Genomic DNA, 18867 nt, shown 5'->3' with positions numbered 1-18867 from the left:
CTTTCTGTGTCTTTTTCCGTTTTAAAATCGTCCCGTTCCTGGCAGAGCGAACAAGCCATGTCATAAAGGTGGCAATGCTTCAATATCTCTGGTGTTAGAAACATGCCACGGTTGGTTGTGTGCCAAACATTTATGAATGAATCCGTTTTCGTCATTTGTTACGCGTTTTACTCTGGCTGTGTTTTCATCCATTCGAGAACAAGCACTGGGAAACACAACAATATTAATGAGCTTCCCATGTATGATAGATTGGTAATGTTTCCCGCCCAAAATTTTGCATGTCCGCGTCTCATCAGCCACAGAGCCTTTTGTTGTTTGTTTTGTCGCATTGAGCATGTGCATTGGTTGTTTCTTTCCTTAGGTTTCCAGTTGCTATTTAATCTGCTTCTTTTCGGAATGAAACTTAATTTCGAGTCAGCGCTGTAGTCTGTCTTTTCTATTCTCGTCCTCGTTTTTGTCGCGCTAGTATTCGTTCAAGATGGAAGTACACCAAGTCGCCCAAATGACAGTTCTGATGCCCTTCACAACCATCTCTCCGCTGTGTACATCCCCTTTTCACCATTCACAAGACCACGTGAAGAGGCTTATGCGATCAATCTTTTAACTAATGAAATTTTTGTTCTTTATCCTACTTTATGCTACCCAACTGTCGTTCAGCTCTCGTGGTTGGAGTGCCACCTCGACAAGAACGTATCCAGATGATACATAGTTAATTGGAGGTGTTGTATGTCATCATAGGCGTGCGCAGGGCTCCCCGTGATGGGGGGCTAAGGTTCATCGCAGCGTCCCCCCAACCTACTAAGTCAATGTATGGGGCAGATTTTGCGCCCTCCCCCCTCTTAGGTGACTAGAAGGGTCAATGTACGGGGCAGATTTTGCGCCCCCCTCTTAGGTGATTAGAGGGGCCCCCCCCGCGCCCCCCCCCACCCTGTGCGCACGCCTATGTATGTCATCGTTTTTATTCGCGACTGGGATGCCATATTTCCGTGCGGGCTAAATTCTAAGCTCTTTCTGTTGCAGATCTTTATGCACGACAAAGAACACGGGATATTAATAGGCCACGAGGATTTATGACGTATTTGCATGCATTCAATAAACTAAGGAGGTTGTCAAAGTCAATTCACTGCCCGCCAATATGTAGGGTGGCTTACGGAGTCTTAAGAAGGCGTTTTCGAATGAGAATCTGATAAGCCGTCGCAGTAACTGGCTACGAATGCGTTAGTGCACTTACGAACTACCAACCTGCTTGAACAATTGAAGCACTGACGAGGGTCATCTTCGGCTGCGAACTGCAGTGATTGTGTACTTGTGCCTCATTTCTGTCTTTCCTTCATACTAATTCTCGTAAGTGCACCTCTCGGTTAGTTTAGGAGAGAAAACTGCGTTAGTGTTAACCTTCCAAGCATTCGTCAATCTTATATATCTCTCTCTCTACTTCCCCAACCGCCGCGTTGCTTCTGGACGCCAGAATCAAGCAATATGTCATGAAGCTGCGAACGTGAAGTGAACACAACACACCCGTCATTTTCTCCTGTCGGACTTGTGGAGCAAGGTTTATTTGCATCCGGGTACTGATTTTACGCAACACACTCTTTGAGCAGATAAGACTTTCTATGTACATGTGTCATGGACGGAGCGAACAGCCGCCTGAGCAGCCGAACGGCAGACGAGGTTCCATTCGAATGCCTTGCCGAGGGCCGCTGCGGTCGGGTCCGCGCCGTTTTGCGATGAGTATATCTTGATGATTGAAGGCATCTTCGAATAAGTTAAGGCTTTTATGGCAGGCGTCGAGTAAGCGACGGTAACACGTGACACCGCTATAGCAGAATGGTGACGAACTCTGCAAAAAAGAAGGGAGAAGCGAGAAGGTATTTAACACGTCGGAGTACCTCTAAAGACGTGGTATGGTCTCAGTCAGACCAGATGCGATACGAATCCAGATATTTACGTAGCACATTCCCAGGCTCTAAACTTGATTGATGTGCATTTGCGAGAGGCGCTTAGTGCAAACATCGTTTAGAGGAGTGGATAAAACAGGGTCGTTTAGAAAACACAACTATGAAATGGCGTGAAGGAAACCCATATTTTCAAAAAGTAATGTGGGGGCTTTCATGGCTCGTAAGTTAAGCATGGGTTCGCATGATTGCTTTTAGGATCACATGTTTTAAGCACGAAAACAAAACATGCTAGTTACACTAGGGACACTGCAAGCGACAGCCAAGGTCTAGCTTTACGCCCAAGCTTCCCAGATGGAACTTCACCGCCCTTTTATTTGTGACCACTGGAGGGACACACCGACACATCAGTAACGCTAGTGCTTTTGCGCCTAACAGTCAATAGAGCACCGGAAGTTCGAACGCTGTCCCTGGATCCGCTGCAGCGCTCACTGAGCTAGCAGTATCATGCGTCTGGTTTGAGTGTCCTGTGCGATGAAGCCAAGAACACCTAGCACCTTTTGTCTTTCCCACATCGTTTAGAGGCACGACCACCGAGTGGCACTATTGCTTCACTTATAAGCATATCCGGTCGAGCACTTACTTCCGGTTTTCCGGGTATTCATAAAAGGTCCTTTAGAAATAGAAATCGATGGTAGTGATTCAAGTGAACAGATATATGAGATACACATGGTATAGTAGCATAACTTACGATAAGGGCCAGTTAGCTGTCAATAATGAAAATTAATTGATTGAGTTCATTGAATGATAGTAAGCAGCTGGGACCGTTGCGGCAACTGGCGGAGAAGGCCTCAACGACGCGCTTCTATGTACGTGGCCTCTGAGACCCGCTTCGGTAGCACGCGACACACAAGGTTAACCCAAGCAATTCACCAAGGCACACAAACGCCGACGTGCGAGTGTCAACACTAGACACCTAAGTCAAGGATTAGGGTCAGCTCCAAATTTATTTCCTCTGAACGTAGTCGTCTCTTTCTCTATCGCGCTTTCCTAAATTATCTCGTCCTTTTCCGCGCATGTGGTTGGTTTGGATACAATATCAATGCCTATTCGAAACCTATCACGTGAAGTTTCGCACTTGCCCATTTCACGACACTCTCATTAGTTCATTAGAGTGAGGCGAAATTTTGGTGGGAGGTGGCAGACAAAGAGAAATGCTATCGCATTAGGAGAGACAGGTTGGACACAACTCGCACTGTATGAGCGCATAACCGTCACAAATAATATCACAAAGTTGTTTGCCTATTCAGAACGATATGCGCATTTAAATTGCACACATTTACATGCTTGCTCCACGTTCAAGGTCTTGCGAAAATATCCACCCATGCATATACTAAATTCCTGCCTACCTTCGTAGTTTATCCTTCCGTCGTTGTCGATGTCCGTGGCTCGAATCATGCTGTCCAGCTGCGCCTCGGACATGGGCTCGCCGATCATTTCCATGGCCAGCTTCAGCTCGTCCTGCGCATTGCATTACAATGTAGCGACGGTGATACGACGTGAACCGCCGTGCTTGTCGGCAAGACCATTGGCAAATAGGCGATATGCAATCCTCATGACAGGTGACACCTAGCTTTTGTATAGCTTAACGGTACATGTTTTTCCACGCCTTTCATTTTAAGATAACTTATAGCCGAAAATAGAAATCGCTTGACGACATATTTCATTCATATCGAGTGGCCTTTTCCCCAGGGAGTACTTGTATATTAAGCCTTTTATTTGGCGAACAGATAGTGCAGCCAAGAAAAGTGTTGCAGGAATTTAAATTATAGTGTACAAGTAATTTGCATATTAAAAAAAAAACGCCAGGCCTGCGCTAAAACCGCAGCACAGTCACAGCGAAAGCTGGAAGAGCGGCGTTTCTAGAGCCCGTTCTCTTGGGGCTACAATACAAGTAGACTAGAAAGGTACCCACTACGCCATAAATCACAATTTTTGTGAAGTTGGGAAGCACCTACTAAGCCATTATTCGTCATTCTGCGGAGAAGCGAAGCACCAGCTACACGTCTGTAAGGCATTATGTGCACTTTGTTGACGCGACGACTGATGACGATGAAGAATTATGGCTCAGCCCTTTGTAATGGGTTGGAAGCTTTAAACGGCCCACCACTTATGTAATTTGCATAGGGTGACGCCCGCTCGCTATTTTCCTCTCCCGTCATGCTGTATAACATACGTTTACGTGGGAGAGAGACGGGGGGGGGGCGAAGAACTTTACTGAGAGCCCGAGGAAATGGTTCATGCGCTCATGGGCTTTCTTGGCAACCAATCCAAATGCACTTGCGAGGAACCGACTACGCTATAAAGCATTGTAATTTTACTGAGACCCCGAGGAAATGGATCTGCGCTTATAGGCTTCCTTCGCGCTTATAGGCTTCCTTCGCGCTAGATCTGCGCTTATAGGCTTCCTTCCTTATAGCGTTTCACAACCTACTCGTTGCGCAATTCCCATTGTTTGACGCCTGGTTACAGAATTCGCATTGTGCGACGCTTGGTGCTTATTTTACTCTTCTACCACGCTATATTGCATATGCTAATGTGGTTCCTTCCCGACATGAAGCCTGTATAGGACCTTTTTGCAAAGCAGTTTCAAGCACTGGCATGGCTCAGAGGTTGAATACTGGGCTCCCACGCAGAGGGCCCAGGTTCGAACCTCGTTCCATCCTGGAATTTTTTCCTTATTTAGTTTTTTTTCTTATTTCGATCAATACTGGTTACTGACACCGGCGGCGGCGGCGGCGGCGGCAGCGGCGGCGGCGGCGGCGGACAACTACGGCGCCAAAAACGGCCGGTGAAATGATCTCATAACAGCTTTCGCTGTAAAAACGCATACCTAACTTAGATAACAGTGGCGGCTTAATAGATCTCATTATGCGTTGATTTCATATAGCTGCGACTAGTGACAAGTGAGGCCCTTCATAGGTCCCCCTTCTAATTTTTTATCAGTTGGTTATGTAGAAGGCGTTCGTTTTGCAGAAACCAAGTAGATTAGCACGCCTAAGAATGCTGTAAGGCGATTAGAATCCATCGATAGACAAATACAATGTTACTGAAGGCTCAGAGAGAAAATGGTGTCTCAGGTTAGCATATTTTATTTGAATCCATTCATTATTGTCAAACACAATAAAGCCAGGCATTTTGCATGTGCGTGTTGAGGAATTGATGACTATATAAATCTTGCTGATCAGGCCAATTTGATACACACTGTTTTTTCAATGGTTTTTTTTTGCAGTACGAATTAGCTGGAGTGCGTTCTGCACAGCTAAGTGAACTGCGTAATCCACAACTAAGTACATTGCGTATTGCATGCTGAGTGCGCAAAAACAAGGGCAAAGATACACAGAACGCGCAAACACAACGATTCCAGCAGGTGTTGTATAGTGAAGTAATGAATTGTTCAAAATTACAGCACAGTATTGGCGGCATTTTTTTTTATCTTGGCCTGCTGGCGATAAACATATATGTAATTTAGCAGAACTCTGCTTTGGGCGAGCTGGTTCATGGTCAAACTTTTGGGGTGTAGCGCTGAGAAACACACGGACAGAGACACTTATTAGACACGACGGGCGCTGACTTACAATTCAGCGCCCGTCGTGTCTACTATGTGTCTCCGTCCGTGTGTTTCTTAGCGATGTACACCAAAAGTTTGAGTGTGCAATTGATTACTCCTACAGAAATCAGAGCTTTCACTGTTAAGTCGCATACTGCAGAAATTGGTCGAGTTATGTTTGGTGGTATAAACGTGAGCAGATGGAAGGTACGCCGGCAGCATAAAAAAAGATCAGTGTATAGGTGGCCACGTACTTAGCATTGCAGAAATCATTGGGTTAAGAGCTTCGCCAACAAACCGTACTGAAACATTTATTTGTTGAGTAGCTATTGTAATGAGCGCGTATAATTAAATGTGGCGCCGGTTTGCCTAACAGCGTCAACCGCGTATGAAGAGACACGCGAACGAGTGATACCTTTGTGATGTAGCCGTTGGCGTCCTTGTCGAACACCCTGAAGGCAGCCAGCAGGTCCTCCATGACGTCATCCTTGATGCTCGTTTGCGCGGCCATCCAGGCAAGGAACTCATCTTCACTAATAAGGCCGTCATCTGCGAGAGAGAAGGCGGTGTGAAAGCATTGGTGATATCTGAAACAAGCTTGCATGTTGATGTATCACGGTGTGCACATGGTCAAACGTCATCTGATTAGCGCGTTGTGTATAATCGCTATTTCCTGTAAGGCGGCGGTTTGAGAGCATATACCACGAAGACGGGAACTAACTAAAAATTGTGGACGCAAGAGACAACGGCTTCCAACGAAGGTATATACAACAGCCAGCACGTACCGTACCTGCGGTACGTGTGGGCACGTACCATCACTGATCCCAGCTAGACCATGAAAGTTCACTAGCCCACCGAACTTGCCAAACTGTTTCTCAGAACTGAAACCGCAGCAGGTTCCTCGCAACATAAGAATCGATGTTATGTCAGCAAGGAGTGCTTTGTTTGACATTGAACTATACTTTACAAGACGGATCGACGTATTTGCACAAAACAAATAGTTAGGTGCGTGACGTGGGCTTACACGGCACGTAATCTACACCGTTACTCCTAAAGGGTAGGTTATAGTCCGACGTTACGGCAGCAACGAGGGCTTTAGTGCACAGTGATGCACGCTCTGGCGCGACGACGCGCATCATATAAGCAGTGTTCGTCAGTGCATTTGTTGTGGATCAAGAACAGTAACTATAAGTGGCGGAGTCATGGGACTGTATGTGTGTTTTTGATGATTTAGTACACCCTGTGATGTTTAGGATGGTTCTGTGATGTTTAGGACGGTTTCATTCTGTTGAAACGCGTGCAACGGTAGTTCAGGTTCTTCTTCCGGTTGTTCTGTTTGTACCGTGACAGCCGCGCGGCCCACCGTGTCTGTCAAAGGTGGTCGCTCCTCGCAATTTTTAAGGAGGCTGATGTGGAACAAACTGATTCCAGTTCCCAGATCAGCGACATAGTCGATTTATCTCCGCTTCTCAAGTACAGTGAACGAGCCTTTCCAAGTTAGAATCACTTTGTTGGTGTCGGAAGGTAGTAGTAATACCGTGTCTCCGACGAAGAGTTGATGAGGCTTCGCTTTGCGATCGTAGTATTTCTTTCGTGTATGCTTGGCTTTCTGCGGCTCTTCGTGCGCAGTTTGACACGTCTCATACAAACGATCGCGAACCTCCATGACATAGTCGTATGTAGTCTTCGTTTGGGCATGCAAGGTGTTTCGCAGTCCATAATTCCTTCAGTATGGACATTGGACCTCTAATGTATCGACCATACAGGAGGTCGAAAGGCTAAACGCCGACCCTCGACTGAGGCACCTCTCTGTATGCAAATAATAGTGGTGCCAAGTATCTGTCCCAGTTCTTTGGACTTTCCTGGCACACACCATCATAACAGCGTACATTTGCCAGTGCTTCAGAGAGAAATGCTAGAGGCCCGTCTGCTTAGATTTATGTGCGCGATAAATGATTCCAGGTGGTCGAAATTTCCGGAGCCCTTCACTACGGCGTCTCTTATAATGGTGTCGGGGTTTTGGGACGTTATATCTCAAGAAGTATTACAATTACTATTAGACAGTCCTAGAGAACGGTTAGCTAACACTAGGGACCATTAAAAAACTTTTAAAATTATGTTGATTGCGACCACATGTCGAAATAGCAATGTATTCTTGCGCATTGCTTTTCCCATGTCCATATTGTGGCAAAGTATACGAGATATAGGAAGGAAATGAAATACTCTCATCATACCAGTTCTGAATAAGGATTGCTGAATTATGGCTTATGTTGGACATGCGATACGATAAAAGCAACATTGCATTCAGTGTATTTAAAGCAAACAGCTGGTTCTGCACCAATTGTTCCTTTGCCATTCTATCAAAGCCTTATTTGAAATGATGTGCTCAAATAGAGGCTTTTATTGCGTTATCTATAGGAACATTTTCTGAGAAATCGTCCGTTGAGTAGACCTGAAGCCGGCTGCGTGCGCACATCTGCGAATAAGGGCTGGACGGAAAGGGCTGCGACACACTGACATAGTGGCGTCGTGAAGTGGCGTTTGTAGCAAATAAATGAACAGAAATAAACATGTCCCAACGGCGGACTTCGACTATGGCCTTCTAGTCCAAAGTTTAACTTCGTCATAGGCGCATCCTTAATCAGGCAGGGATACAACACCTTTAAGGATATCCTGCGGTTACGAACGCGCGCTCAGACGCTTGGGGTGTTTTCCACACCTCTGTCAGTATTCCCTTGTGGAATTCAGCATGCTGAGACGCCTAGCACGGTTTTGGGTCGCCCTTGTCGCGGGCATATACCATTCATGTACGAGGCACGCAATACTGCTGGCTGGGATGCTGATGGCTCCTACAGATCAGGGTTGTCCAACTACGCCAGTGCCCCATCACCCGAAGTAGGCTAAGGCATGCACCTCACTTTTACCGTTAAATCCACACAATTTTTGTGTATACAGAAACGCTATTCATTATTTTCTAGAGATTGCTTCGATAGTATTCTCTTCTAGGATATGTGGTTAGAAAGAAGTGAAACGATTTATGGTAGGATGTACACTATACAACATGAGAGCTGTATGCTGCTGCCCCTCTGAGGCGATTAATTTTAGAAGAGCACTTGTGTGTTTTGAAAAAGATGTCAACAACTTACAGTGCAATACGGGACTGTTACCAGAAGATAAGCCAATGAGGCCTATTCGGTTAAAAAAAAACGGGGACGACTTTCAGCAAGGAGTACCCTAATATGAAGGAGAACTATGCTTCGCCTATCTTCAGAAACTTGACGCACTTTCTATGCTGTGTGGCTATAGAAAAAAGGATGACGACTCAGAGCACAGTGTATTCTATCGTGGGAGAGCGGCGAGCTTTCCCCGCGTTGTATTTTGTTGAGAAAGAGAGGGATATGATAAGGTGTACTGCGTACTTAATCACATGATTATACACATGTTTTCAAGAAATTTCGGACACCTTCGTTATCTTTGAGAGAAAAGTATGCAAAAATTTGGGGAGGGGCGAAGCATGTAGGCAAGGCTGTTTCAGTTCCACTAACGTGAAACCTGTGGAGAGGCGAAGCATGCAGTGTGCGCCGGTGTTCCCCACAGCAAAATCACTGCTAATGGCCAATGAGAGACAGAAGAAAGATAATAAAGTTAACGTGCACGCTGCGAATCTTTATTGTTAAACTACACACAAGAGAAATTTCCCAGCGGCACTACATTGCACGTCAGGATCCAGTGCCCATATATACGGGGTCGCCGGTGAACGGTTGTGCAGCGCGAGCAGTCGGTTTTTTCAAGAAACTCGCTAGTAGACCCTGCCTGCGTCGGCCTTGTCTCTCGTGGGCAAGGGCGCGTTCTCGTTCCTCGCGAGCTGGTAGTTCAGCGTTCATCGCAGAAAGAGCGTTTCCATCGTCAACGCGTGCCGTTGGCTCTCTCTCGCCACATGGCGAGTGCTGAGGCAGTGGCGCCCTCTCTTGCGCTCAAGCAAATGCGCAGGACACGACGATGCACGCGACGACAGCAGACAACGATACCGGCGACAACCCGAGACCCTAAGGTGCTTTACCCCTAAAATGCAGACGACTTACAATACATGAACTGCATGCAGAGAACAAAAGGTGAATGGCTCAGGGTGCTCTGTACTCTATTATGGGAGATCTGTTTGTAGCTGCTCCTAGTTCTGTGGATCTAGAAATGGGGCTAGGGTGCGTGTGTACCATTACATGTGTTCACAACTAAAATAAAAAAAATCCAGCCAGCTCCACTTGGCGAAAGCCGTCGATAAAGCAATGCTGATGCCCCCCTTCCTCAGGCTCTTGCCTTTCTATTGCCTACGTCGGGTGGCTTCTTGCTCAGGAGTACGAGCATTCTTGACCATTCTGCAAGAGCAAATTGCAGTTTGCTGACACCCTGCTTTATGTTCCACCGAGCCCCTCACTGACCTACTTCTCGCAGACAGCTGGGTTCTGACGTGCTTTCCGCCATGCCTCACGCTCGTCCTTTTCATTGATTTGCCCTTTCCGCCGAGCCTCACCCTCGCCCCTCGGCGCTCCTACCATTGGTTCCCCCAGTCCAACAAGCTTCACTATCGCCCCTCTTGTCACTATCACCCCTCGCCTTCCCCCCTTTCCACCAGGTCTCTTTCGGCATGGCGCTGACCCCACCCTTCCTAACGAGCCTCATTCTCGCCACACCGCGAGGCCACGTGACCAGCGCTACACAGCAGGCAAAGGGTCGACTAGGAAAAGCTTCGATGTGAAAAATGAGAGTACTGTACTATGGAATAGTAGCAGTATTGCTTTGAACAAATGGTTGATGATTCACATTCCTGTTTACTAGACTATGGCCGCCACAAAGCGCTTCGTCACACACAAGGACCCCCTCAAGGAGCTAACAAATCCAAAGATTCAGGTAGATGGTCAGCTCTAAGGAACTTTAGCAGACCACTGAAGGAGACAGAGTAGTGGCTAATCTTCTCGTTCGGTAAATACTCTGTGCCATGCATAGTGGAGAAAAACACTATGAGCTTTCTCGTGTGGATTGACGAACTGCACATATCCTTAAATACACTATCTGTTTTTGTATTTATCATTCTGGAACAACAAAACCATTTTTGGTTAAAAAAATCACGCCATATCCACGAAGTGAATGATGATTGAGGAGCTGGCTCGGAGAAGATCGGGAAAACCCGTGAATCTTCCGTACATGTGTTCTATATTATTATATATACATATATACACAGTGTTTTATTACTTTCCATTTTGATGAAAGATATGCACAATTTACAATTATATACACATTGATGAAGTATATCTGCAAGAAATATCTAAGAGCGTCTGATTCTCCATTGTCTACACTTGCAGACGCGATGCTCCTAATGTTCTTTCAATTTGACAACTGCCCTCGAGACGCGCACCACGAAGTGGCCCTAAAAATAGCTGTCGGACGCTCGCCTGGCTGTCGACCGTGTTCCCCGCTCGCCCTGTGAGAATGAACGGCCAGGCTAGAGGGAAGACACGACGCGCGTAGCGTTCCTCTTCGTGTTCCACGACGCTTTGAATAGATGGATGCAGGTTACGGCGCGGGACGTCGCCCCAGCTTAAGAACCTGGCAAGCCAGCTCCTAAAAACTGTCAGCCATGCCACCCTGTTAACGTAGATCAGCGAAGCTCTTAAGCACACGACACAGAGGTGATATGACGGAAGCTACTTTTGTATCAAAGGCGAGGTTGTGAACGTGTCCATCAAATATCAAATCACTGTGCATAGTCTACCGCTAGACTACCGCGGCACATAGACGACGACACCGCCATTGAGTTTCCCATTAAGTGACATTTGCTCGCCAAGCCCACCTACTAGATCGCATTCTCCGCTTCGCGACATCCGTCGTCTTATCCTGCTTGCCGTATGCGCTTGGCATTTCGTGCACAATCTTCATAGGTGTCTGTCGCCTGCCAGTGGCGTTGACATTCCCTTTCCAGTTCTCGAATTTACTTGTAGTCACGTTGCTCGTCGGGAGTCCAAACTACCCCGTGGCCGTACCATAGCTACTGCGGAACCTAAACAGAATGTGCTGCTCGTACTATCTGCGTAATGACGCAATGGACTTTCGAATAATCACACAGACTTTCGCTAACGTCCACCGGGGCGACGGTGGCCAGCGCATAGGATCATGTTGTGCACATTGACACTGAATACGGTTTCGTACACAGCAATTCTATTTGTCTCTCTATACTTAAACTAAGGTTGCGCACGTTGCTGCTGTGCACGAGTATTGCCCGAGCTTGCTGCATCTGCCTTGCGCTTTGTAATAAGTAAATTTCGACGTTTAATGCGGGTGTCTAGCGACTCCTCCCACATACCCGTTCACCCTATATTGTTCAGCTTGAACCATTAAAGCGGTACTGACACGAAAATATTCAGTTGTCGTTTTTTTGCGTCGATTGAAAGGCCAAGCCCCCAAGAGCCTAGAAAACGTACTGGTAGGCGTAAGTGCACCCTGAAAATGTAATTACAGTATGTTTTTAAAAACCATCTTCGAGAGTTCGTGGCCGTACTATATATATACTTTAACAAGATCTCGCGAAATCTCGCCATGTTTCGCTTGTATTCCAGCCATTCTTGCTCCGTTTAGAATGAGATGTAGCGTACCATGAAAAAGCTGTACGCAGTAATTCACTCTAAGGTGAAGGTTGAAATGAGTGCTATCGGCAAGCACTAGTTGTGTGGTAAAAAATGCAGACGAATTAATGTACTAAATATTCTACTCTTACTCGAAAACAGATCAAGGAAACCCTGTTTAGGAAAACGCACACGATTTTGATTAGAAAGTATCCTACTGTAGTATGCTGAGCCAGCAGTAAGCCAAAATTGGGAAACACGAGACACCCATAGCTAAATTGGGGTGTTTGGTGTGTTTGAAGACGTGCTGATCATGCCTGAGGCAGATAAGAATGCGCGCTGAACTTTTTAGGTGAGACGACCTATGTCAGTCTATTAAGCGTTAGAGCATGTGCTCTGTCAACATTCCTGCCCTTAGTGCGTAGCGCACATCCGCGCATGGGACAAACCGTCACAAACGTGACATTTGCACGGTGCTCACTCATTGAAACGCGGAAATTTTGGCCTAAGGGACGCACATACGTACATTTCGACCGTGTTCAGTTCGAGGCATATCGGTGCAATTTCGACTCGAACGCTTAGACGAGAGCCAATATTATCTCTCTATAGGGGCCAGATTATTATCGATAAGTTGCCGTTATCTCGAGATATTGCGCTTATCAGTCGTTGTGATGAAAATTTGTGTCGCATTTTAATCCGTGACCAGTGTACCAAAATTCACTAATATATATATATATATATATATATTAGTGATAAAACTACATTTCGTACGTGAGTCCTTCTTCTCACTCATTTATCGTACCGGACCCATCGATCTTCATACCCAAAGTACTATATATATGTATATATATATTTAGCACAGTCACCTGCATCTACCTCTCTGTAGCCCTGCATGTTGCATTTCCCTTTGCCCCGTTTCGGAGAAGCACACTAGAGAAGCGTTTCTAAATCGCTCCTATCTATTCATCAAACGTTATCTTCTCTATATTTTTGTTTTAAAACTGCGCTCTAGGAGTTCCCCCGCCAAGAATGCTGTGTCACGCTAATAACGCTCATGCTCTTCGTGCCCTTGAAGTTCGGGACACACAGCTTCCCCGAAAGACACGCTACGCAGATCGCGATTATCATTTGCGGAAAAGATAAGAAGTGAAGGGTGGAGGCTTTTCTCATTGCGTCGTAAACATCTTTTGATAAGATTACGAGTGCAGCGTCTACGTGTGCCAGATTGATGGGGTGTAATCGCTGTCGAACGAGCATAAAAAAGATAACTCCAGTACACCGATTCGGTTAACGATCTAAAATCCTCCTCATACACCTGGTATCGTTGATTCATATGAGGCTAAGTTTGTCTAATTTTCTTATGAGCGATTGCGAGTCTGTGAAAGCCGAGATGAGTTTGTAATTTCACTGCTTTCACAATGGTAGACAGCTAAGCATTGCTAGAGGTAGGTAGGCAGAGAGAAAAGAAGGGCCAATGCTTAGAAGATGGGCGTGACGCACGCCGAAACAGTCTTGCGAAGTGCCTGAAAACTCACAAATAGGCAATTTTAAGTTTTTTTTTTGTGGTAGAGTGATGAGAGTAAGAGATAACTTGAACAATAATAATATTTTCTGGGGTTTCACATACCAGAACCACGATATAATTATGAGGCAGGCCGTAGTGGAAGGCTGCAGAAATTTCGACCACATGGGTTTTTTTCCCGCGTGGACCTCAATATCAACACACGTGCCTCTGTAATTTGGCCTCCATAGAAATGCGACCGCCGTTCCCGGGATGGAACTGACGACTTTCAGGTCAGCAGCCGAGCACCGTAAGAACTGTACCATCGTGGCGGCCGAAGAGAGCAGTTTTGCGCACAATTTCTGTTTAATATGACTAATTATTCCTGTGGCTCAAGCTCATGATGTTTAGCGGCGTTTTTACAAGAATACACGCCTTATTCGAAGAAATGATCATAGGCTCTGCACCGTAACCCTGTAGAGCCATATGGATTCACATAAAGAGATATCGGCTTTCAGAATATAACATATGAGACCGCTTAAGATTACAGATAAGGGGCACACAGGGATCGCAGATTTTGTGTATTAAGGCTGAGCTGCGGTTAAGGCAGTTTGACAGTGGCGTGACACTCACCCCTGCCCGACGCCTGTACAACGAGCTTCTGTATCATGGAGTCGTTGAGCAGGATGCCGAGGTTGTCCAGCATGTGTTTGATCTCGGCTGCGTTCACGCGGCCGTCCTGGTTCTTGTCTAGCAAAAGGAAGGCCGCCTTCAGCTCTGCATTTAGAGAAAGAGGGAAGGACAAATTGAAAACAGTAGTCAAAGATCTTTCTTCTAAAACTAATAAACTTAAAGCGCAAGGGAAAGACCTTGACAACAGGACCAATAATACACAGTGCTCTAACACCTATCCCATCTAAACCCACATCCGATTGAGGAACTGCAAGACGTCCTGTACCATTTACTCACTAGGGGAGAGCATACCGCTCTTGCATAGTAGAGTACATCGTCAAACACTTTCCTAAACAACAATCAAGCGGCTCGACGGAGCTGTTACTTCTTCACGCGATGCAAAACGGATGAGCCAACATATCGTTCCTAATTTTGAAAGTCAACTCTTATTCGCTTTCCCCAGCGCAGAGTAGCCAGCCTGTTTAAGAACTGGCTAACCTCCCTGTCTTTGCGCCTGTTCCTTCCATCCTAAGTCAACACTGGATTCTTCCTGCGTTACATTTAAACACACAGGCATCGCATACAAGCTGGGAGTTTAGGTAATGACTCTTTTTAGCGGTATTTTTTTTTTCATAATCTCCGCTGATATACATAACCTCCTGCAGTATTTCTAGAAATTCGGAATTCAGCTCTCCAGCAAGCGCAAGAGCCTCTTTTTTTGATTGATTTACTTGTTTTCTTATACATACTGAAAGCTATAGTTCCGTTAGCAGTATGACGATAACCGCAGCATGACACTGTGGTGATTACAACCGGTACCACCTATTCGGGTTACATTTCTCTGACGCTTTCCTATCATTACACGGCATTGTCCATTTGGAATCGATAGCAGGCGCCCATTGCGGATGTGAAAGCCGCTTGATACCTGGACTGTTAAAGCAGAAAGGTGGCGAAATTCTCCGTCTGAATGCAATGCTTGGCAGGATATTGCGTTTGCGCGTGTAATGTTGGTTGTGTGCATCGTTAGTCACACGTTTGTCGAGGGCTTCAGGCTCGCGAACAATGGATGCAGATACGGCAACATTCTTGTGCATTGACAAAGTGCCGACAGTAACGAATTAAGTACAGAAAGAATGAATTTAATCGGTCAATTACGGATATCGCAATGTCATGCATTTTGCGATGGGTAAGGTGTATAAAACTGGGCGGCGTCTGAAGCAGCGTTTGCATTCAGCAAGAACAGGCGATGATGCACCAGCATGGAAGCACTACCTGGCAGTATGACTCTCCACAATATATGCGCACAAAGTCGTGTGAAAAAAAATCATCACAGATAGCCTCCTACTATGAAAGCTATATGTAAAATACAGCAAGTTTCACGAAATATTTTGCGCTTAGAATCCCTTTTTTATTGAAATAAATATAGGTGAATAAGTAGTTTCTATGGTGTTTATCTGGTGATGACTGCCCCTTTTCACTTAGTTAATAGCATAAAGAAAAACAACGTCTTCTATTCCGTGAGTAAAGCTCAAAAGTTCTTGTTCTAGCGGAGCTCACGAACATCTAGTTGACACAAGTACGATGCACACAAACAGGGTGTAGTCAAGTTTGTACAAAGTGCAAAGGGCAGCTCCTCCCAAAAAGTAGTAAAGGCCTTTCGCTGCTTTGTGATGGACTTTTGACGACCACGGACGTAATATTTTGGCAAGTGCGAGAGGTGCGATGTGATTTCAGTTAATGGAGGTATTGTGGAGTAGCTCTTAAAATGAGTCTCGAAGCACTCAAATACAAGTGGGCTTGCGCTGATGTGGAACAAACCAAAATATGCGTATTAAGGGACAAGAAATAGTATACTAGGACAAGAAATAGTAAGGGACAAGAAGTAGTATGGACAAGAAATAGTATATAGAAATAGTATTAAGGGACAAGAAATAGAGAAGAGAGAGCAATGGAATGGCTTGATGTTTGATGTAGACCTCTTTCACATTGACGTTATGTGAGTCTATGTGATTGTGCCACCAGTATAGACTGTCTCCTACACGTATAGTTCTTACAGCTGTCATCTGTGAATACGTTCAGCTACAGCGATAAGGGCTCCTTTAAATGAACCAATGTAATGCAAGAGATCAAGGAACTGTGTGAGGCACTGAATAAATCATAAGGCGCGCCTGATTTACATGACCAATCTATTAATATCTAAGGTAATATGGCAGGATCTCGCCTGTACCAAACACTAAGTGTAAAAAGGGCGGTTAGACGTTCGTGAGAGTAATTACATTGAATGTGAAATACAGGACATGTAGCTGTAGCCCATTAACCCCCCATTTTCGGACGAGCTCGTCGAGGTAGCTTGGCCGCTAAGCTATCGCACTGCTAAGTTCAAGGACGTGGGTTCGATTCCCCGCCATGGAGGCCGCATTTCAGTCAGGGCGAAATGCAAGAACCACCCATGGACTCAGGTTTTGTCAGACGCTAATCTTACTTGGTCTGAATTATTCAGTACTGGCGCAGTACGTCGTGCCTAATAATAATAATAATAATAATAATAATAATAATAATAATAATAATAATAATAATAATCAATCAATCAATCAATCAATCATTTATTTAACGTGCCCAGGAACAACCGTAAGGTCTTTGTGCAGGCGCACGCAAAAAAAAAACAATAAAAATAAACTATACAATACAGACAGTCTTCAGAAATAAAAAGAGCAAATACACATAGACAAAGAGAAATGAACACAAAAGGGGAGGAGTAAAATAAGACAACACGACAAATATTGAAGGGGAATGAAAAATTAGATTGCATATATACAACTATGCGGAAAGACGGAGAAGGGAAGACTTTGTACATTGTGCCATACTATGTCAAAACAGTACAAAGCTCGGATAAAAACAATGATTGTGGACTATGAAAAAATGTCAAGATCAAGAAAATTAACATTATAGAGACTTGTATTCTGTGAACGGTAGAGTGTTGGAAGAAGCAGGCGGGTACATGAAACGGTCTGTTCTCTCTGTTAACTTACGCGGAATTCGAAAATTAACACAATTGAGAAGTACAGGGCAGGATATGATACCGTGGACTAGCTTGTAAAGAAACAAGAGATCAGAACGATTTCGTCGGCAGTGAAGTGATGGCAATGATAATAATTCAGCAGTATTTGAACGAGATTTTTTAGCAAAGCGATGGTTATATATGCTAAGGAATTTTTTCTGGACTCGTTCAATGGTGTTACCGCTGGATTGAGCAATGCCATTCCATATCACGGACGCATACTCCAGTTGAGGAAGACATAGCGCGGTGTACAATTTTCGGAAGGGCATAGGAGAACGGAATTCTCTAGACAATCTGCAAACACAGCCTAGGGTGCGAAGACCCCGCAAAGCAACACGCTTAGCGTGAGCAGAAAAGTTTAACGTGCTATCAACAACAACACCAAGATCACTGATCTCATAAACCTTGCATAAGGACACAGAATCGACAGAGTATTGAAATGACACGCTAGATGTTTTGCGAGTGATAGACATGAATTTTGTCTTCGAGGCATTCAGAGAAAGGTTATTAGCGTTGCACCATTCGGAAAAAGAGCGCAAATCTGACTGCAGCAAGCGACAGTCGTTAACTGAATGAATTTCCTTAAAAATCTTGATGTCATCGGCATACAAGAGGAAAGAAGAATTACGAATGGCAAAAGAAACATCATTAACGTAAATTAAAAATAGGAGTGGGCCTAATACTGACCCTTGAGGGACCCCACTAGTCACTTTATACAAAGAAGATGATTGGCCATTTACCGCTACATAACAATATCTATTGAGCAGATAGCTCTGCAGGAGATTCACAACCGACAAGTCAACATCAAATTGCGCAAGTTTAACCATAATCAGTGTGTGGCTGACTACGTCAAAAGCCTTGCTCAGGTCACAGTAGAGTACGTCAACCTGTCCTCTCTGAGAAATAGGTGTGGAGATCTGCGTCATGAAACTAGCAAGATTTGTGGTAGTTGAGCGGCCAGCGAGAAAACCATGTTGATTAGGAATCAATGAGCTTTTCACACTAAAAGACAATATTTTGTGAAGAGCCAGCTCGAAGATCTTTGATGCGGCACATAGTAGAGAAATCGGGCGATAATTAGAAACATCTGTTTTAGAGCCCGACTTAAATACTGGAAAAACACGAGCAGTTTTCCACATGCTAGGAAATGTGGAAGTGTCCAGGCAGTTATTAAATATAGTAGTCAGAACTGGGACAAATATACTACTATAAGCTTTTAGTATGGCGGAGGGGATGCCATCTGGGCCACATGATAAGGATGGTTTTAAGCACTTAATGCATTCGCAGATAAGATTTTCATCCAGCGACAAAGCACTGGGTGAGCGAACTGCCTTAGGCGGTCTGATATCAGTGCTAGAGTCTGAGGCCTTATAAACGGATGAGAAATGTGCGGCAAAACAGTCAGCGACGGCATGCACTTCTACCCCATTTGAGTCTAGTAGTCTGAAAGACTCTCCGCTTTTGCTGGACCGTTTACGTACATACTTCCAAAACTCAGCTGGCCTGTCAGAAGCGCT

General features: G+C 45.1%; 1 protein-coding gene across 1 annotated transcript; it reads right to left on the bottom strand.

The window, feature by feature from the left end:
- Positions 1–1519: 1519 nt before the first annotated feature.
- Positions 1520–14397, bottom strand: LOC119399678 (calcium-binding protein E63-1; the record flags this gene model as incomplete). Its single annotated transcript, XM_037666499.2, is given in 4 exon segments — positions 1520–1840; positions 3305–3416; positions 5921–6054; positions 14254–14397. Coding segments are annotated over 4 exon segments (413 nt in total), but the record flags the coding sequence as incomplete, so codon positions are not given.
- Between the last annotated feature and the right edge of the window lie 4470 nt (positions 14398–18867).

Source organism: Rhipicephalus sanguineus, chromosome 7 (assembly GCF_013339695.2).
Source record: "Rhipicephalus sanguineus isolate Rsan-2018 chromosome 7, BIME_Rsan_1.4, whole genome shotgun sequence".
Taxonomy (NCBI): Eukaryota; Metazoa; Arthropoda; class Arachnida; order Ixodida; family Ixodidae; genus Rhipicephalus; species Rhipicephalus sanguineus.
Note: the sequence above shows the minus strand (reverse complement) of the source record. Positions and strands in the feature narration are given on the sequence as shown.